Source organism: Eschrichtius robustus, chromosome 14, assembly GCF_028021215.1.
Source record: "Eschrichtius robustus isolate mEscRob2 chromosome 14, mEscRob2.pri, whole genome shotgun sequence".
NCBI lineage: Eukaryota > Metazoa > Chordata > Mammalia > Artiodactyla > Eschrichtiidae > Eschrichtius > Eschrichtius robustus.
In genome coordinates this window covers 15,566,914-15,587,423 of record NC_090837.1, presented here as the reverse complement: position 1 = coordinate 15,587,423, position 20,510 = coordinate 15,566,914, and the positions used below count along the sequence as shown (strand labels likewise).

Below are 20,510 nucleotides of genomic sequence, written 5' to 3'. Positions count from 1 at the left end.
CGCAGGCTGCCTGGGGCTGGGGGCCCCGCTGCGTACTCACTTGCAGCAGTTGGGGTAGAGGATTCCACAGAAGAATTCCATGCCCACGATGGCGAAGGAGTAGTAAAAGATGAGCAGGGTGAGGCCCAGGCTAGGGAGGAGGGTCAAAAGAGACAGGGTGATCGAGGGCCGGGCAGGAGAGAGCAGCTCGCCCGGCGGCCCTGGCATCCTCAGACCCCTGAGCTGACTGACGGAGACGCATGCCCCTAGCCAGGTGCACCAGCTGGAAAGTGCCTGCAGGGGAGGGGCCTCGGATTCAGGTCTGGGGTAGAAAACGGCTCGAATCAGGACTCTATTACCAGATGCCCCTCTACCAGCGATTCACCCCTTACCTGTGAAGGTAGACTCACAGGTGACCCTTACCTGTGAACATAGACACAGGCGGTAAGTGAGTTGACAGCTCCCTGCCCTCCCTACTAAATATTTCAGACAGGTCAGTGGAGAAAAGTGGAACCAGGGAGACCTGTGGTGGTCAAGGTCTCGGTCTCCTTGAAGAGATCTGACCCTGTCAGGCCCTCGATTTTCGTCCTTTTCGGGACTCCTCCTCCCCCTCCCCCCGAGACCACCCAGCTGCCCACCCCGAGGGGGCACAAGCCTCGTGACGCCTGGCCCCGGGGGCCAAGAGGCAGGGCAGTACCTGGCCATCCGCGGCAGCAGTTCAAACATGGTGTCCAGCACGTTGCGGTAACGCTTCTTCAGTTTAAACAACCTGAGCGAGGGAAGCGGGCCGGGTCACTTACAGGTGCCGGGCGTGGCCGCAGCCCCTCGGTCCACAGCACCAGGTGGGGCACGGCAGGCCCAGGGTCCCTCCACCACCTGAGCACCTACTTTCCCCAGAGCCGCCAGCTGGGCACTCAGCTCGGGCGACTCGCGCCCTGGGCAGGGGCAGCGGTGGTGCCGGGACATCGGGGCTGGACGGGCCCTGCCCTGAAGGGAGGCAGGGCACGACTCGCGTGAGCGGGCACGGCGGCCGGCTGCCACTCACGGATGAAGCCCGGAGGCTGGGCGCGGGGCGAGGCCTTGCCCGGGACGCTGCGGCAAGCACGGGAAGGGAGAAGGCCGCGCCCGCAGAGGAGCCGGCAGTGCGGCAGCTCCTCCAGGTAAGAAAGGGCCGCCCCGTCCCTCGCCTCCGCCTCTCCTACTGGGCAGGACGGGAGGGGGCGATGGACGTGAATAGGACCGCAGCTGGATATTCCAGAGGAAAACCAGGCTTCTGAGGACACACACAGATCTCTAACTAGTAAAGGACACCGTCCACGGATCTCTACAAATTTGTGCTGGTTTCCTACGGTGGTCCCTGGGGAAAAGCTGAGAGCAAGTGCGGGTTTTTCTTGACAAGGGACTGTGCCAGAAAATCACGGCTGGCTGTGGTAGGGGCTCGAAAGTCCCTCTGGACCCTCAGAGGCCGTGGCTGTCTGGTTGAGGACTCTGAGCACGTGTGTTTCTGAGGCTGCAGCCGACACCAGCACAGGCCAAGTTCACTGGAGCCCTGAGCCACGTTTCTCTTCCACAGTCAGAGGCAACTGGTCCCAGGATGTGAGGAGGTGGGCCATCTGCACACCTGCGCAGGTGGAGACAAGGCCCCCACCATCCCCCCTCCCCCCACCCGCACTAGGTGCTCCTGCAGGGGGCGTGCCACCCCCGACACCAGGCCTGTGAGCCTCTCGTCACTCCTCAGACCAGTCCCAAGGCTCTCCCCACCCTCCCCTGCCCACCACTCCCCACCCCAGCCCTGCCCCGTCACCTCAGCAGCTGGAGGGGACGCAGGACCACTATGAAATAAAAGGGCTCCATGTTGAAGGCCAGAGCCAGCAGTCCCAGGAAGGCGAACGCTGTGACGGAGAAGTCGAACCTGGGAGGGAGGAAGAGAAGCTATGGTCTGTTCGGCCCACCCATAGCCTCCCCCACGACGGCCGGTGGCTCCCCAGCCCTGTGCCCAGCACTCCCTTCCAAGGAGCCCGCATGCCAACCACAGCAAAGGCAGCAACAGGCCCCGCAGTGGCCCGCAGCCGGCCAGCTTCCTACCGCTATCGGGTTTCTGAGGCTGGTGTGGCTGGGCCCCGGTCACAGCACACACCTCAGGGGTCAGACATGCCTAGGGAAGTCCCTGGTGGCACAGTGGTCAAGAATCCACCTGCCAGGGGACACGGGCTCAAGCCCTGGTCTGGGAAGATCCCACATGCCGCGGAGCAACTGGGCCCGTGAGCCACAATTACTAAGCCTGCGCGTCTGGAGCCTGTGCTCCGCAACAAGAGAGGCCGCGATAGTGAGAGGCTCGCACACCGCGATGAAGAGTGGCCCCCGCTTGCCGCAACTAGAGAAAGCCCTCGCACAGAAACGAAGACCCAACACAGCCATAAATAAATAAATAAATAAATAAACTACATTCCTTTAAAAAGAAAAAAGAATCCACCTGCCAATGCAGGGGACACGGGTTCGAGCCCTGGTCCGGGAAGATCCCACACGCCGTGGAGCAACTAAGCCCGTGTGCCACTACTGAGCCTGTGCTCTAGAGCCCGTGAGCCACAACTACTGAGCCTGCGCGTCTGGAGCCTGTGCTCCGCAACAAGAGAGGCCGCGATAGTGAGAGGCCTGCGCACCGCGATGAAGGGTGGCCCCCACTTGCCACAACTAGAGAAAGCCCTCACACAGAAACGAAGACCCAACACAGCCATAAATAAATAAATAAATAAACTACATTCCTTTAAATAAAAAAAAGAATCCGCCTGCCAATGCAGGGGACACGGGTTCGAGCCCTGGTCCGGGAAGATCCCACATGCCGCGGAGCAACTAAGCCCGTGTGCCACAACTACTGAGCCTACACGCTAGAGCCCGTGAGCCACAACTACTGAGCCCGCGAGCCACAACTACTGAGCCTGCGTGCCTAGAGCCGGTGCTCTGCAACAAGAGAAGCCACCGCAGTGAGAAGCCCGCGCACCGCAATGAAGACCCAACACAGCCAAATAATAAATAAATAAATAGATAGATAGATAGATAAATAAGAATCTGGCTGCCAATGCAGGGGACATGGATTCGATCCCTGGTCTGGGAAGATCCCACATGCCGCGGAGCAACTAAGCCCGTGCGCCACAACTACTGAGCCTGCACTCTAGAGCCCGTGAACCACAACTGCTGAGCCCGCGTGCCGCAACTACTGAAGCCCGTGTGCCTAGAGCCTGTGCTCCACAAGAAGAGAAGCCACTGCAATGAGAAGCCCTCGCACAGCAATGAAGAGTAGCCCCTGCTTGCAGCAACTAGAGAAAAGCCCATGCACAGCAACGAACACCCAATGCAGCCAAAAATTAATTAAAAAAAAAAAAAAAAAGAGATGCCTAGAAACCCCTCCTGAAGGTCCCACACTGGTCTCATGGCAGACACAGGTTACACCAGTGACCCTGGTGAAGGCACTGAGGGGTGGGGCAGGACCACAGGGGAGTCCCACCAGGAAAGCAGGACAGAGAGCCCCTCTCTCCTGCCAGATACACATTAAGGCCCTGCAAACTGCATGACCACACGCTATTGCTCTGCCTGACTCTTCTCTACTTATTAACTTGTTTTTACTCTCACGACCCAAGACCTCGTGAATGCAGCCTGATTTCGTGGGTGAGTTAACTTTCATGGGCAGTGAGCCACCTCTCGGGGTCTCTGGAACAGGGAGAAGGGCCACTAGCTCGATGCTGACCAAGCATCAGGACCCGTGGCACTTCCTTCTCTGTAGGTGTCGTGGTTTTCGTGGAGGAGAAAAGAGCTTAAGTTGTCAGGGAGGGGTGTGGGGTTAAGTGACTCAGAAGGAGCCAGCTGGCCTAAGGACCCCCAAGAGGCCACGTCCAGGAGAGGGACTGGCGGGGGCGGCCTGAGAGAGTAAGATGACGGCCTGACCCTGGGGAGGCCTGGAGCCATAGGCAGAACCGCTCCAGGAGACAGGGGCCTGACCCAGCCTCAGACCTTCCCTCTGAAACTCTGCAGTGGGTGTGGACGGAGAGGACCTGTGGCTTTCATTAGAGTCTCTGACGTGGGTAAGAAACATGCTCTCTACTCACAGATTCCATCCGGAGGACAAGTACTTGACGGGGCCGAGGCCGGCTACTTTCAGGAACAGCTCCACCCCGTAAACTGTGAGCAGGAAGAAGCAGTTAGCAGCGGCCCTGCCACAGCCTCTGCCACCCCTGGCCTGGCTCGTTTCCTCTCAAGACTCTCCCGAGGTCTGGTCACGTGCCCTCCAGACACCCATGTCACACCCGCACCCCTGAGAGAGTGTGGGCTCCGGGGCAGCGCCTGGCCCAGATGCTGGCCAACCGGGGCCGCCCACTAACAAGAAGCACTCGCTCCCACTCCCTGGGAGTGGCCGCAGGCATTGTCTGTCCATCCAACAGGTACTTCCTGAGCACTTCTCCCGTGCCAGGCATTGCACTGGGTGCTGGGTGCCCAGCCCTGAACAACACAGAGCTTAGAGTCTAGACTCAGGGGAAAGACAGCAAACTGATATGTTAGACAGGGGGAAGTAGACTCGGGGGAGAGTGTTACATTTGAAAGAAATCAGGGGCCAAGCCGGATATGATCTTGGCCTGCTTGAGGGGCAGAAGGAAGGTTGGTGTCACTGGAACATAATGAAAGAAGGAGCTGAAGAGGGAGCTCTGGAGGGGGCATCAGATCACACAAGAGACACAGTTGGGAACAGATTCCAGGTCTTTCTGACCCCAGAGTTTGTGCACTGAATCCCTATGCTACTCTGAACTCCACAGAAAAAGCCAAAGGGCACTAATCAAGGCAGTAAAAGTCATGCTTTTTAAGAACAATGAAAACAATTTAGGACACAGTGTTATTAGTTATGTCTGATGTTTAGACATAAAGGGAGAGGGGTGTCGTGCAGAGCGGTGTGGTGAGGGGATGAGTGCACCAGGCAGAGGAAAACACCTGTGCAGAGGCCCAGAGGTAAGAAAGGGCAGGGGCCCTGGGAAGCGGGATGTGTTCAGGGGGGCTGCAGGTGGGGCACGGGTGGTGGTACTGGCAAGAGATGAAGCCTGAGAGGGAGGCTGAAGGGGCCCTGTGTGGCCCCATGACTCACACCCAGCACAGGAACTTGGTCTGGAGGGCAGTGGGCAATCACCAAAGAGTTTGAAACAGGGATGGGGTAGAATCAGACTCGATTTCTGCTCCACCCTCATTACGCTCCCCTGCTTTAGAGAAGAGCCATGAGATCTTAACCCAAAAAGAAGTTCCAGCCAGTGATTAGGACAAGCACTTGAGCAAAGCCATGTCAGAAACTTACTAGTCAGAAAGACGAGGTAACTCCAGGGTACATGCTTGGAGAAGAAGTTCCCGCCTGTAAGAAGAGAGGCAGCAGTTCAAGAGGTGGGCCAGGTGTGCCCACAGACGGGCCAGTCCCCTAGCCAGTCTCACCTTTCAGCATGAAGGTCTCCACAAGGATCCAGACCCCATTGACTGCCACCACCAAGTCTGCAACAGACAGGCTCATAATAAAGAAAGCACAGGTGGGTGTGGAAATCTACAGGTCACAGCTGCAGCCCCTGGTTAGTTTCTAGGCAGCTCTGAGATACGCAGAGAGCAGGGCTTATAACAGATAACTTCCTGCTTAATGCTTTTACCATGAGCTAAATCAACCAGTAGTTTCTCTTAGAAAACAACTACAGATTTCTAAAAATCACCCTCTATGTCACTATAGGGATACCAGTTAAGATGTCTCAGTAAAACCTACAGATTATTCCAAGTTGGCGTAAAAGATGGACCATATACAAAGGGTTTGAGTATTGAAAACATTTGTTTTTCCCCAGAGATATCTGGTTTTTAAATGACTACAGGAACTAGTTAGCAAAATTGCATATGCGTTTGGCCTTTCACCTAGCAATCCTACTTTTAGGGATCCATCCCAATGAAACATTAGCAAAAACACAAATGACGTACACTGAAAGCTATTCACTGAGGAACTATTTGTGATAGCAAAGAAACTAGAAACAACCTAAACGATCAATAGGAGACTGGATAAATAAACTATGATACGTTCATGAAATGGTGTACTCTCAACTATAAAAAGAAATGAAGAACATCTCTGTATATTAATATGGTGTGGTCTCTAGGATGTATTGTTAACTGAAAAAAAAGGAAGGTTGAAAAAAGTGTGTAAATTATGCTAGTTTATTTAAGGCAGGGAAATGTGCATATATGCATCTACTTATAGTTTTTTAAAAACGGAAGGATAAACTATAATAAAAGTTACCCACTGGGGGAGGTGACAGGATGGAAACAATTCTCCCTTGAGTATACTTTGTTTTGTAGATCTGACTTGGAATCATATACATATTTTACATAATTATAAGGCAAAATTCAATGTAAAAAGTGATCTCTAAAAATATTTTTTCAAATGAAATAAAGAAATGCAGATGGTGACATACCCACATGGAGAAAAACTACTCCAGATGAATTTAAAACAGTCATCTGAATGCCTGGAGTGGTGTTTCTAGCAATTATATTGTTAGGGTTGTGTTGGTATTGATTTTTAGAGATTATTATGTGTGGACTGTGGGATAAAGCAAGTGAGTGACTGTATCAGTATTGTTGGGAACTAGGATTTTAAGCCTGGGAATTTAGACGTGAAAGAATGATGAGGGCTTCCCTGGTGGCGCAGTGGTTAAGAATCCACCTGCCAGTGCAGGGGACACAGGTTCGATCCCTGGCTGGGGAAGATCCCACATGCCATGGAGCAACTAAGCCCATGTGCCGCAACTACTGAGCCTGCGCTCTAGAGCCCGCGTGCCACAACTACTGAAGCCCGCGTGCCTAGAGCCCGTGCTCCGCAACAAGAGAAGCCACGACAATGAGAAGCCCACGCACTGCAATGAAGAGTAGCCCCTGCTCACCACAACTAGAGGAAGCCCGTGCACAACAACAAAGACCCAACAAAGACAAAAATAAAAACAAATAAATTTTTAAGAAAGAATGATGAAGTTAGGTAAAAACCCTATAGTCCACAATTTGAATTAAGAATATCAGGATAAAATAAACACACAAGATAGTTTATCTTTTAAAAAACCAAAATCCTACCTCTGTCCATGGAAAGGCCTGGAAACAATAACCAACTCCAAGCAATGAGCACCTCTAGCATCTCAGATTGTGGTCTCTAAATACCATTTCCCATTAAATGGAACCAGAACTCCTTAGAAAGAGGGAATTCAATCAAGCCTCTAGAATAGTAGAAACGTCTGCATCTGTGCTGTCCAATTGGTCACCATTAGCCACACATGGTTACTGAGTGCTTGAACTGTGGCTATTGTGACGGGACCTGCATTTTTATGTTTTAGCTGGTCTAAAGTTAAATAGCCATATGTGGCTGGCGGCCGCCACACTGGACAACACAGCTCTAGCTATAACTACCAAACTACAGTAAATAAGCAACAGAGGAACATGCAAAATCAAGAATGAAGGACAAACAATCCTGTTTCTTCAGCTAAATATTGCAAGAGGAAGAAAACGGATTGGGGGAGAAGCCTACAGACTAAAACAGACTGAAGTGACATATCAACAAACCACAATCAGTGGTTCTGGAATCTGCTTCCAAAAACTCCAGGTCTAGAGAAGGGGTGATGAGCTGGACTGAGGGGATTAGACGGACAAGAAAGACAGGCAATGAGATGATGACGGGTGAAGCTGGGTAACAGGTACGTGGATGCTGTTTACAATCCCTCCACTCTTATACATGCTTGGAATTTTCTATAATAAACAGCCAGCATCATGACTGCAGGATTTATCCCTTGCATCTCCACCTTCTGGAGCAGTAAGACTCAGGAGGAAAGGGACCTGGAGCTGTGATATTTCACACTTACACATGAAATACTGGAAGGCCTTGGACTTCACAAGGATATTAATTCCTATTTGAAGAGAAGAAACGTTAACAGTGAAATCTTCACGTACAAGTACACGTTCCCCTACCACAGACATCATGCGTGTAAGCAACCGGGGTGTTTATGCCCAGGGGTGAAAAAGGAAGGACCTGCTCTCAGAGGGACACCCACGCTTGTGCCCGGACCCCTGGGCAAGACTGCACTGGCAACGTTCCCTCTGGGAAGTGCCTGAGCAACCTGGAGCCGGGACAGAGCAGAACAAAGCTTTGCTGGCCACTGCTGAAACTTTAAGCTTGCTCCTGGCCTAGAACCGGCACTGTTTATTTATCCACTTGAGTAACTATCATCCCAGTGGAATGGAAAACTCGCTGAAGAATATGGAATAATAACAGCTGTGCTCAAAGTCCTAGCTGTGGGAGAAATAACAAAATAGGACATACCATTTTAACTCTTGCTCATATGGCCCAGACCCCTGTGAGCTAACCATACCCCATGTGGAACTTCCAAAACTGGCATTAAATTCAGGGAAAACTATTAGGCAAATAATAGGGGGCACTCCGATTTTAAAATTTTCAATTTTATACAATGCAAGCATTATGTAAGGGATCAGATACACTAGCTATATATCCTGACACTGGAGGAAGGTCAAAATCCATCATTAGGTAAAAAGGCAGGTTTCAGAACAGAATATATAATGTAATCCCCACTACTGTTTTTAATAAAAGGCACAGAAAAATAACCAGAAGGAAACACATCAGAAAATGAACCGTGGTTATCTCTGCGTGGGAGCCTTTCATTTTCTTCTAATTATTTGACTTTGTATCAATTTTCTTCAATAAATAAATATTCCACAAATTTTTTTTGGTTTGGTTTTTATGTTACTGATTTCCTTCCTAATCCAACACTATTTCCCTGCTGGGGTAATCACACTGTCTCTTTTACACACATAGACATTTCGCATGCACACACACACACACCCTCTGGACATGTTCTTTAAATGTTTATCTGTGGTCACCGGAAACCTTCATTCGTCCCCAGCTGCCATATTCAGGTCAACCTTACCTTTGAAGATGAGGAATGCTGTCCTGGGAAGCTCATCAAACCAGTGCTCTCTATTTCTCTTTGCCTGGCCAAGGAACAGGGCCATAGGAGAGAGGGCGTTAGGACCAGTGACCAGAGCCCAGCCCTGGGGGCATGGATGCAGCTTTCCTTTCCTGCTCTCCCGGCTAACTTGGGAAATCATGAAAACACTCACGGATCTAAAGAACAACAAAGCCAGCCAGTGTTTGCTGAACTCTTCAATGTGCCATGCACTGGCATTGTTTTTATAGAATCCTGAAAATAATGCGGTAGGTAGGGACTCTCATGACCCCCCTTCCCAGGTGAGACAAGCCTTGGAAGGGTTCCATAACTTGCCTGATGTCACACGATGACTAATGGGGTCTAACTGAGATTCAGTGCTTTTAGCCAGGACACCGCATTGCAGATGGACAGGCATGCAGGGCCAGGGGCCACCTGTTAGCCCTACAATGCACAACGCCCAGCCGAGAGCTGCGATGTCCCAGCAAGGAGAGAGCTGGACGGCCGGGTGCCTCCTGGCCTCATCCCCCTCCCATGGAACCGTCTGCTGGGTCACTCCCTGGAGAGCACCCACCTTCCACTTCAAGGCGGCAACTTCGTAGATGTCTTGAAAGTCCTTCAGGCTGTCATAAGCAACAAGGGCAAAAAAAATCAGAGCACGTTCCCACCGAGCTTCGGTCCTCTCACTCGCCTGCCTATGGTCACCTTCCAGAGGTGGAGCCGGGGAGGCGAGGAGGCGACATCTGCGAGTCCCAGCGCATCAGGGCCCAGGGGACCCGTACCTGCAGGCATTTCATCTCCTCCTTCCTCCAGGGACTATGGGTACTTAATCCACTCAGTCTACACAGACCACTGCGGGCTTCCGTCCCCCAGAGAGGCAGCCCCCAGATTACCACCATTCTCAGACAGACAGGGACTGAGCCGCCTTTAGCAGAGGACTTAATAGAACAACCGGGGCAGAGAGTTCAGCCCGAACAGAGCTCGCTCACCCCTGTCTCTACAGCAGGCCTGCTTCATCTCAGATCGAAAAGAAGGGTTTTGGTCATCAGTAGTCAGAAGACCAAGACTGCCCACGGAGAGCTCAGCTCTTTGAGGCCGTGCCAGAGCTGTGAGTGAGTGAGTGAGTGAGTGAGTGAGTGAGTGAGTGAGAGAGAGAGAGAGAAGAGAGAAGAAAGAAAGAGAGAGAGAGAGAGAGAGAGAGAGAGAGAGAGAGTGTGTGTGTGTGTGTGTGTGTGTGTGTGTGTTTCATGCTGCTCTGTTTTTTGTCTCAAGTTTAAATTGGATTTGGGTTGGACTTTTGTTACTTGTAAAAAGAATCCTGAGGAATAGGGTCTACATGCGTAAGAATCTCTGAAGAAAACTAAAGTCTCTACAAGCCTCTTTGCCTGCCCACTCCCCACCCCCGGGCTTTTGCAGGCCCCAGCTGCGTCTTGTAAACGCCTCGTCCGGCCACACTGTGCCCAACTGGCAGCCGCTCTCACCTGAGCAGAAGCGAGTTGCTCTGATTCAGGGCCTTGAACGTGAGATAGCGCTCCCCGGCGCTCATCCGGGGCTTGTAGAAGCGCATCAGGCCTTCAAACTGCCTGTAGGAGATGCCGGCAGGCCCCTGGGGGAAGAGGGAAGACAGCCCCGTGGAACACAGTGGGGGCAGCCATGCCAGATGCCCAGCATCACACGGGATCCCAGGGCGCCCTGTTCTCTTGTTCTCCCAAGGGCGGGACTCCTGGTTTCGGAAGCTGCTGGCCCTCCCACGCTTAGGGGATACCGTGGGGCAAGGGTTGGGGAGCAGGGACCAACCTCCCTCCCTGGCTCAGCCCCTGCCCCGCTACCCGTTGCCTGATGAGCAGGCGGTAGGCGTGCTGGATGGCGGTTCGCTTGTGTAGCAGCAAAGACTTGAACTTGTGTTTCTCGATGTCATTGAAGGTGTCAAATACCACGGCCAGAAGCTGTGAGGGAAGAGCAGAGACCTGGCTCCTGTGCCCGGCGGGGCTCCAAGGAACCAGGGAGTCGTTCTCCAGCCTCCAGAGGGCGCTCTTCCGGCCACCCCCGAGAAAAGGGTTGCAAAGAGCCTCTCGCCTGCCCCAGGTGGTGTAGGAAGTTCATCTTCAAGACTCAGCAGAGGAAGGTCATTCATTGCCACTTGTAAATTTCCCCTCTAAAGATTCATGAAGACACTGCTATTACATTTTCCCCAGGTTTTTCTTCTCTCTGCCTGTAGCTCGTCCCTGGCTGGGCAGTTTTATAAGGGGAGAGAAGCAGCGAGGGGAACACACTGGGTTTTTTGCCCAATTCAGCTCCGTGCGATGGCCAGGGAGGCTGTGTCCCCATCCTGTGCCCTCCCAACCTCAGAGCAGGAAGGAACATCGCTGTGCCGATGCTTCCTCCCCTGTCCCCTTGTTTCTTCTCTTGGTGAGTCTGCGTGGCCCCAGAAAGCAGGGGTGTGAGGTGGCCTGCACAAAAGGGCACAAGGTTCTGGAACTTTCTAATTCCAAAGTTAGCAGGTGAACAACACAGTCTGCGTTATCAGAACGCGATGGGAGGGCAGGAGCAGAATTTGGAAGAACACTTTTTGGAAACACTTTTTTTCTTTCAAAAATATTTTGAGGGGAACTCTCTTGTCCTTTCCATCCCTTCTAACTGGTCCCCCATATTTCCTTTTAGATAAAGGGAGAGTCAGCAACTTTTTCTGTAAAGGGCCAGAGAGCAAATCTTTTAGGCTCTGCAGGCCACATGGTCTCTGTAGAAACCACTCAACCCTGCGGCTGTAGCATGAAAGCAGCCGTGGACTATGTGCAAATGAATGGGCCAATAAAACTTAATAATTGACAAAAACAGATGGTGGGCTGGGTTTTGGCCCTGACTGCTGACCCATGCCCTATATTTTCACAGCTCTAAATATCTTTTAAAGCAAATCAATTACACATACACTATTTTTTAGATTCTAAACTAACAACAGTATAAAAGAGCTGTAAGATGTTCAAAGAGATATCTAACATACTTATTTTGGGTTTTGAGGAATTAAAAGAAGAAAATATTTTCCTCCTTAAGACGTCACACTTTTAGGAGATTTCACAAATCTACCCCAGAGAAAGTGTTTTCCATTTCTTTACTGGGCCTGACTGTGGTGACTGGTGTGAGAGTGCTCTTCAGAAGTATAAAAATAAATGCAAGACTTGAAAAGGCCTCTTCCTGATAATTCTGGCGTTGATGTGGGCTCAGCACCAGTCTGATGGCCCGGTCTGGGAGGCAATCTGCTGATGGCAGGAACACTCCTGGTGGCCGGCCGAGCCTCTGCAAACACCTCCAAAGTTCCCAGTGTGCATGGGGACTTTATGTTCTCCCTAAGGGAATATGTTCTGTGTTCAATTTCCCAATGGTTCATGATAAACGGGGTGGAAATACACAAGACATTCCTGGCATGTGGCTGCAGTAGGATGGAGTGCCTAAGAGCAGGGCTCTGGAATCAGACCAGCTCACCTGGCCACCCCGAGCTGTGCAGGCGCAGGCGACTTAGCCTATCAGTCTGATCCTCAGTTTCCTCAACTATAAATTGAGAATAATAATAAGAATTCCAGGGTTTGAGTGTTAAATTATTTAACCCTCATCCATAAAACACTTTGCACAGTGCCTGGCTAAGGCTTAGTAAGTACCAGCTTTTATAGTTATTACATGTTTGCTGTGAGAAGGAGAAGATCCCAGGGTAGCTTTGGTTTAAACTCTAGCACTGTCACCAGCGGCGGCGGCAGTGCTAACCCAGGGAGGCTAGTTACTGCTGGTAACCAGCTGAACTTAAGTCCCGACAGGGAATTCCTAGCCACACCACACTTGACTACGGTCTGGGACCTCCTTCCCCAGTGTTCTGCCCTCGGAGGCCGAAAGCTGTCCCTGCCTCATCCCCACAGTGCCCAGCAGAGCGTGGGCTAGGGCTGCTCCAGTGGAGTGCGAGGCAAGGTCACTCACCAGGTTCATGATGAAGTACAGCTCGATGGAGAGGTACACGATGAAGAAGACGCAGGACCAGGGGTTCCGGGAGTAGGAGGGCATCATCACATCTGGGAAACTGTGTTTGCAGAGTGTTACCCGCAGGGCCCATGTCTGCTGGTCTCCGTCTTCCATAAGGACATCTCTTCTCCTGCTTTCCCGGCCCCCTCCCCCCTCCCCTACTCTAGGCTCACCAGGCCACTCCCGTCCCTCACGGGGTCCCAAGAACCTGTCTGGGCCAAGATGTGGAATATTCTTGGCTGAAAAGAGGACAAGACCCCAGGCACTAGAAGAGGGCAGAAGCCAAAGCAGGGCCCAAACTTACTTGGCGGTGGTCAGAAGGACAAACAGACTGACAATGCTGTTCTCCAGGGTGCTGAAGTACTGAGGGGGAGAGGAGGAGAGGAGGGCACGTGGCCGCCAGGCCCAGGGCACACCCCACCGGGAACAGGCTGCCTTCGGTGGGCCGCCTCCAGAGCCCTGCCCTCCCTCTCCCTGCCCCGCCCACTCCTTCTTCCTCCCAAGGGATCCCTGAAGGATGGCAGAGGAACAAGCAAACATGGTGGAGTCCAAGGCCTCCTCCCTCCTGAGCTCAATGCTTCCGGCGGCAGCAGACAACCGGCTTTGGGACTTCTCTCCCAGGGAACCACATATGCACAATTAGCTGAGCTCTCCTCCACTGCTCCTCTGCCAAAATGTGCCCGTGTTCCAAACCTGATCCTGGAAACACCCCTCTCAAGGACAGGGCAGGGGGTCCCCCTTGGCATTCAAGGAAGGAGACAGCTCAAATCTGGGTGACGGGGCACTTTCAGGTGCCAGAAGCGATGATGAGAAACCAAGCAGGGCATCCCTTCCTAATACAGCTAGGGGGTCAGTCCAGCCACCTTATCTGAGGGGAAAGGCCTCCCATAAAGGAAGAAACAAACAAACATGTTGCTTACTTACGGGGTCTGAAGGATTAGGGGAGAACAAGTAGAAACCTAGAAGAAGGTGGTGGGAAACAGATTGAAAAAAGGGTTAGAGCAGAAGAGTCCCAAACCCAGATGTCAGAAGGACTGGACAAATAAATGTGAATCAGTGCAGTAGGCAGAGGAAAAAGCATAGGGAGTGGTGGGGACTGTGGCAGAGCACCAGATAACTGCTGCCATTCAGGAGGGTGACCCAAGTACCATCAAATGTATGATTAAATAAGGCTGTATAGGGACTTCCCTGGTGGCGCAGTGGGTAAGAGTCCATGCTCCCAATGCAGGGGGCCCGGGTTCGATCCCTGCTCAGGGAACTAGATCTCACACGCATGCCGCAACTAAGGAGCCTGCCTGCCGCAACTAAGACCTGGGGCAACCGAATAAATAAAATTTTAAAAAATAATAAATCTATACAGTAAAAAAAAAAAAAAGGCTGTACGTATAGCACGGTGACAATAGTTAATGATACCGTATTGTATATTTGAAAGTTGCTAGGAGAGTAGATCGTAAAAGTTCTCATCAGAAGGAAAAGAAATTGTAACTCTGTATAGTGACGTATGTTAACTAACCTTATTACGATGATCATTTTGCAGTATATACATAGCAAAGCATTATATTGTATACCTAAGACTAATACAGTGCTATATGTCAATTGTATGTCGATTTTTTTAAAAAACGGAAGTTTAAAAAAGTTAAAATTTTTAAGGCTGAAGATCTGTATTTTCATGTAAAAAAAATCTAGTTTTAAAATGCTGGCTCAACACTTTCAGACCAAACAAAACTCATCCATAGGCTGGACTTGGAACCCAGACTGCCGGTTTGCGATCTTTGGTTTTGAGAACATGACAGCCAAGCACAACTCCAAAGGGACCCTGTTGTTCCCCTGTAGCCAAATTAACACCATTAATTTTTTCCCTCTCAGAATGAGCTATTCCCCTGAGTCCTTGAAATCCTGAGTGGGAAAGAGAGTAACTCTGCCCTCAGGGGAAGTCAGCCCCCTTGGAACACAAAGGAAATTCTATCGAGAGTGGGGTGGAGGTGAGGTAAGTGAGAGTCAGTGGCTCAGGACAGAGCAGTCACGAGAACCCGGGGGTTTCAGCACTGGTGGGGCCTTAGAGCCAGGGCTCTCTAGTTCCATTGTCTTTGCCATCTGAGTACTGGAGAAGGGACCTTGGGCTACGTCACCATGTTCTAAGACCTCCACTGTCTAAACCCTGTGTCTGAATGTGGGTGTCGCATCAATACTTGATCTTATCTGAAGAGGCAAGGCCTCCTCGGAATTAGAAAGGCCATGACCTTGCTTTTACATCTAGTGAAGCTGAAGTGTGCAGACCCTAGGGTCCTAGGCACACGCTGTAGAGAAACCCTCCCGCGTGTGCGCCAGGAAACGCACGAGAATGTTCACTGCAGTGTGATCTGTGATAGTGAAAAGTGCCCACCAACAGAAGACGTGATAAATAAATTTGGGTATATTCATATATCGGATCACGACACTGGGGTGAAAATGAATGACCTACATCTACGTGCAGCAGCATGAATAAAGGCCGGGGGTACCTCTGGGAGCCGAAGGGAATTGAGATCAGGAAAGGGTACAAAGGTGGCTTCCGTTTTTTTTTTCCGATACTGCATTTCCTGAGTTGGGTGTTTATATCATTTTGAAAACCTTCCTGAATTTCTGAAACTGTCAAAGTACCTTTTTTTCTCAACTGTGAGTTTGCTTTTAGCGAGCGCCTGCATCCTGGGGCGCAGGAGAAACTCACCAAGGATGGCAAAAATGATCATGAAGAAGAGGAGCAGCGAGAGGATGTCCATGAAGGGCGGCAGGGACTGGAAAATCTGGCGCAGGTTGCTGGGGAGAAAAACGGGGCCAGGAGGGGTGAGGCGCAGCCGGGCCGGGGCCCAGGGGGTGCTGGCTGGGACTCCTCAGTGGGGTACGTGCCTGTCGAGATGGGGGCCTGGTGCTCCCGACCCCCAGAACACTAAATTCCCTCTCGCCCTGGCTTGTGACATCATGCTTAGTGATTTCCTAGGCCTTCCACTCAGTGGGTGACGGGGAAAGAACCGGGGCAGGTGTAGCACTTACTGAGCCCAAGCAGGCAAGTGCCTGCAAGAGACGGAGACGGCAGGAGAAAGCCAGGTGCATGGCCTCGGGTGACAAGGGATGTGGGAAGACATTTCAGGGCCACCCAGTCCTAGGACATTTGTCTCCGGTTTTAAGGACGGGCACCAAGCGTGAATGGCCAGCCTGCTCTCATCCACAGTACCCCAGCCAAGAGGTTTTCCAGATGGATTCTCAAAACTCAGTTTGACCTTAGGCTAACGGTCTGGTTTGAGTTCAGTACCCCCAGTCCCAGGGGAGGTGTCAGGACAGCCTGCTGAGTCACGTGGACTTTGCTGAGTTCCTGCTTTAGGCTGTGTCTGGGCAGGTACTGGGCTCAGAGAGAGGACCAGCCCCAGAGAAGCACAGGTGAGACAGGAGAGAGCCCTGGACCCAGAGTCAGGAGACCTGAACTTCAGCAGGAAGACCACCTTCCTCTCTGTGTGGGTCGAGTAGCAGAGGGAAGCGAGCATGACTATATCCTACCCAAGTGCAGGAGCGGCCTTATTGCTACATCACTCACTGGCTCCTGCTCCACTGGCCCAGAGGTCCAGGCCAGGCCATGATAGCGACTGTCTGAGCAGCTCCCCCCCCCCGGGCCTTACCGCCGGACGCCACCGCAGTACCGACAGTCCACCAGGAAGATGCAGCGCAGCGCCCGGGTCACCCGCACGTGGGACGTCTGCCGTACCAACACCACGATGGCCTCAACGAACTGCACCACCAGCACAGAGGTCTGGGGGTGGAGGGCACAGTGCACCATCAGCTCCTCTGACCCAGCCCCTCCTGTACACCCGAACAGAGGGCTGGTTGGATACTGCCCAGCCCGGCCCGGAGTCCGGAGAGACCTTTCCCTCGCCCTTTCTCACCTCCCCCAACATCAAGAGGACCCCAGGGAGAAGCCCTCTGGCTGCTGGCATAGATGTGCAGTCCCAGGAGAATGAGCCCCAGGGCGATGCTCCCAGCAGCCCATCAGATGATACCCGCTGAGCAAAACTGCTATGCCGCAGGCCACATCCACCCACCCTCTGCTTCCAGCTCTCCCCGCTTGCACCGTGAGGGCCCCTGAGGTCTGCAGCACACCCTGACCTCCAATTCCTTGGGCACATTCTCCTGGACAAGCGTGTGGGCTTTTTACACTGCCAAACGCCACTCTGACACATCCCGACTTACGCCTCTCTCTGCCGCAGAGAGAGAAAGCATGTAATATGGTCCTGATCGGCGTGGGCGTGGAGGCCACACAGAGCTGGCTTTGAATCCCAACTCACCGGGATTTAGATCCCATTCTCTTCCAACTGGCTGCATGTAGACTAGGAAGAGCACTACACCTCCCGCAAATGTCAAAGTGCCAGTGCTTGGCACGCGCTAAACGCCGAACCACATTCACTACTGTTAACATCACTGTGACACCTGGAGCAAGGCTGGAAGCATGGCGAGGACAGGGACCCAAGGTTACACTTCTGGGCGCAGGACTAGACCCATGCGGGACTTGGAATTGAACTGAAGATACAGACTTGAAGTTGACAGGGGAGGAAACGCTGTAGGGAGGTGGGCACAGCACCTTGACCATGGTCCGTCTGTGCCGGATGAAGGTGTGAAGGCCCAGCCACCGCAACTTCATGCAGAGTTCAAACACGACCACCATCAGCGCAAACAGCTCCAGGGTCGCGTGGACCTGCAGCCAAAGGGTGTGAAGGAGACGTGGCTTCCCCAGCGCCTGCCCTCCCCCAGCAGCGAGCACACCTGCCCGCCTTTTCCTCTGAGGTTGGAGACAGCGGGCGGGGACTGCTAATCAGGTATGCTGCCCACCTGGGGGCCAAAGCGGGGCTGCGGGTTCTGAGGCAATCCGAAGGCGCCCCTCCCTGGAATTTACGAGGGAGCCGAATCCCAGGGAGACCCGGGAGGTGCCTTCAGTCGGGCGGGGACCCCGGGCAAGACTCGTGAACCTGCTGCCCCCGGGCCCTCCCTGTTTGAAATCCGTGTGGGGTCTGCCCTTCCAGGACGTTCCCTCTCAGTCTTGAGTTACCCTGCCCCCAGAGAGCCGTGGCTCCCAGCCATCCGGACACTCACGTAAATGCCCAGCCGGAGCGCGGGCACGGCCGGAGCCTCGCACAGGGAGAGCAGCAGCAGGAGCAGGGCCGCGGACAGCTCCATCAGGTAGAAGAGGTGGTTATGAGCAAAGAGGTAGGCCGCCAGCGCTTTGGCATTCTTGGGGTGGGTGAAGAACTTGTCATTATTCTCACCTTCCTGAAAGAGCAAGGATCACGTGGGCGAACGCGCCTGCGCCTGGGGACGATAGGGCGGCCAGGATGCGCGGTGGGCGGGGAGGGGGGAGGGCCCTTGGCAGGTGGGAGGAGATTCAGGCCAGAGTCGGGAGATGATGGAGAATCGAAAGTGTGATCTTCGTAGAACCGCACACCAGTCAAGTCTCACCCTGGCCCGCTGATGGGGCTCCAAAGACTTGCTTCTTCCCAAAACTACTCAGAGGAATCAAAGAATAAAAAATCCAAGAGATCGAAGAGAAGCGGGCACATCTGGTCCCCTCTGAGGGCAAATTTACACTCTCAGGTGTGTCTGCGGGATGTTAAGTGCTTGAGGTCGGGGGGCTGGGGTCTGGGGTAAACTAAGAACAGCTGAGTCCTGGCTCCCCCCTCCTCCCTGGGTAACACTGAGAATGTTCCTTCACCTTTACAACCATCAACATTCGTACTCACTCCCTGGGTTCCTGCAAGACACTTAGGACAGCATCTGGCACACAGGAAGCTCCCCGCCAGAGGTTACCTGTTACTATTATTTTAAGTTATAGTAACACTGAGGGGAAAGTGTGAGGGTAACTTTATCACGCTCCTTCTTTACTCAGCTTTCCCCATCCCACTTTTTAATTTACTCCATTTCCACCTAATTTCCTAACCGCTTGATGCCTTCACTCCAACAGTAATGAGACAGCGGCTGACCCCCAGCGAGTGCCCTCCAGGCCCGGCACCACGCTCAGCCCCCCCCCACAACCCGCTGAGCCCTCGACGCTCCTCTCACTCCTGATAATTTCCCTTCCAGGCAGGTGCTTCTATTTCTTCTCATTTGACAGCAATGAGGAAATCCAGGCACAAAGAGCTTCAGTAGCACCTGAGCTCAAAGAGCCAAACAGCCTGATTCCAGCGGCCCTGCTCTATTCTTGGCCTCCTGCTGATGATGTAGAAAGCAAACGACGGAGCGGACCGGGAACGGTCCACTTGGGAATACAAGCAGATAACCCTCCCGGTTAGGATCGGCCTTCCAGGGGAGGTAGGGGATCTTCACTGCCTCCCCAGGGTTGGTGGGCACAGGGATAAGTAAGGGAGGTCCCGCCTCTTCCACTTCATCACCTCGGTACCCCATCCAACAGCCGACACAGAGAGAGTACTTATTGGCTCATACTTTACAAGCATCACCTTGCCTCAGTGCTTCTCAACTGGGGGCAATGTTGACCACCTGCCCTCCCCTGACTCCGCCCCGGCCTGGAGACATGTTTAGTTGTCCCACCTGCGGGGTGCTGCTGGCATCTAGAGGGTAAATTCCAGGGATGCACTAAACCTCCTAAAATGCACAGGACAGCCCCTCACAACAAAGAGTTATCCAGTCCCAAATGTCAGTGGTGCTGAGTCGGGAGAATCTCTCAGTCACTCCTAGCACAAACACTCAGAACAGAGGCTCTTCCCCTTGGCTCCAATCCCTAGAGGAGGAAAGGGGCAGAGCCAGAAGGGATGCCCAGAGCCCTTCTGAAAGCATTCCGGCTGTCCTGGAATGCAGTCCGACCTTCAACTATTCCAACTATTCGACTCTTCTGAGATGAGGCCACACTCAACCATCCTCATAAACCCTTATTCTGGGGAAGGTGAAACTAACACACGCTCGGTGATTCCTGCAGAGGTTGCAAAGCCAGGCCAATGGGAAGAAGTGTCTCTGGGCCCAGAGGTGGCAGATGGTGCCGTGGAAACAGCTCTGGCTGGTGGGCTCCTGTACTAGCCCGAGGTGGCTTCAGCTCGCCAAGCCTGTTTCAGAGAATTGGGAAGGCAAGAGATATTGTCAAGTCCTCAGCTGGCACGGTGCCTGGTGCACACAGTAGGCATTTAATAGGTGTTTGGTAGGATGAAGCACTCCTGCAAGAGACCATTCTCCAGGCCCCTGCCCAGCCCGAGGACTGCCCAGTAGCTGGGAGGCGGGGAGCTCTGACCTTGGCTGTGGTTTGCAGGGGGAACTTCAAGTGAGTCACTTCCCTGAAGCCAGCTACATCCCTATGATCATTATCAAAAAATAAAGACAAACCACAGACTCAACAGGGCAGGGAACAAACATCCTGGCAGTCACACGGAGGGCAAGCTGGACAAGTCCTGTGATCTGTGCCAGGCTGTGGTTTTTCACCAGCACCGCCATGGCCACAGGGGACACACATGGCCTGGGAAGCTTCTGGTTTGGATTTCTAAAAAAATGCAATTCTTGGGTAATTCCTTCCAA

General features: G+C 52.7%; 1 protein-coding gene across 2 annotated transcripts in view; it reads right to left on the bottom strand.

The window, feature by feature from the left end:
* The window catches only part of TPCN1 (two pore segment channel 1), a 63,366-nt gene that overhangs the window by 9,169 nt on the left and 33,687 nt on the right, over window positions 1-20,510 (bottom strand). For both annotated transcript variants that reach the window (XM_068562338.1, XM_068562339.1), the window contains exons 4-21: window positions 18,090-18,266; window positions 17,581-17,694; window positions 16,625-16,755; window positions 15,682-15,770; window positions 13,902-13,936; window positions 13,282-13,340; window positions 12,936-13,035; window positions 10,805-10,921; window positions 10,457-10,581; window positions 9,550-9,598; window positions 8,958-9,021; window positions 7,878-7,922; window positions 5,440-5,496; window positions 5,309-5,362; window positions 4,080-4,152; window positions 1,784-1,891; window positions 677-748; window positions 41-130 (exon numbers count right to left, since the gene is read on the bottom strand). In XM_068562338.1, the coding sequence (XP_068418439.1) occupies window positions 41-130; window positions 677-748; window positions 1,784-1,891; window positions 4,080-4,152; window positions 5,309-5,362; window positions 5,440-5,496; window positions 7,878-7,922; window positions 8,958-9,021; window positions 9,550-9,598; window positions 10,457-10,581; window positions 10,805-10,921; window positions 12,936-13,035; window positions 13,282-13,340; window positions 13,902-13,936; window positions 15,682-15,770; window positions 16,625-16,755; window positions 17,581-17,694; window positions 18,090-18,266 (1,559 nt within the window). The remainder of the gene's footprint in view (window positions 1-40; window positions 131-676; window positions 749-1,783; window positions 1,892-4,079; window positions 4,153-5,308; window positions 5,363-5,439; window positions 5,497-7,877; window positions 7,923-8,957; window positions 9,022-9,549; window positions 9,599-10,456; window positions 10,582-10,804; window positions 10,922-12,935; window positions 13,036-13,281; window positions 13,341-13,901; window positions 13,937-15,681; window positions 15,771-16,624; window positions 16,756-17,580; window positions 17,695-18,089; window positions 18,267-20,510) is intronic.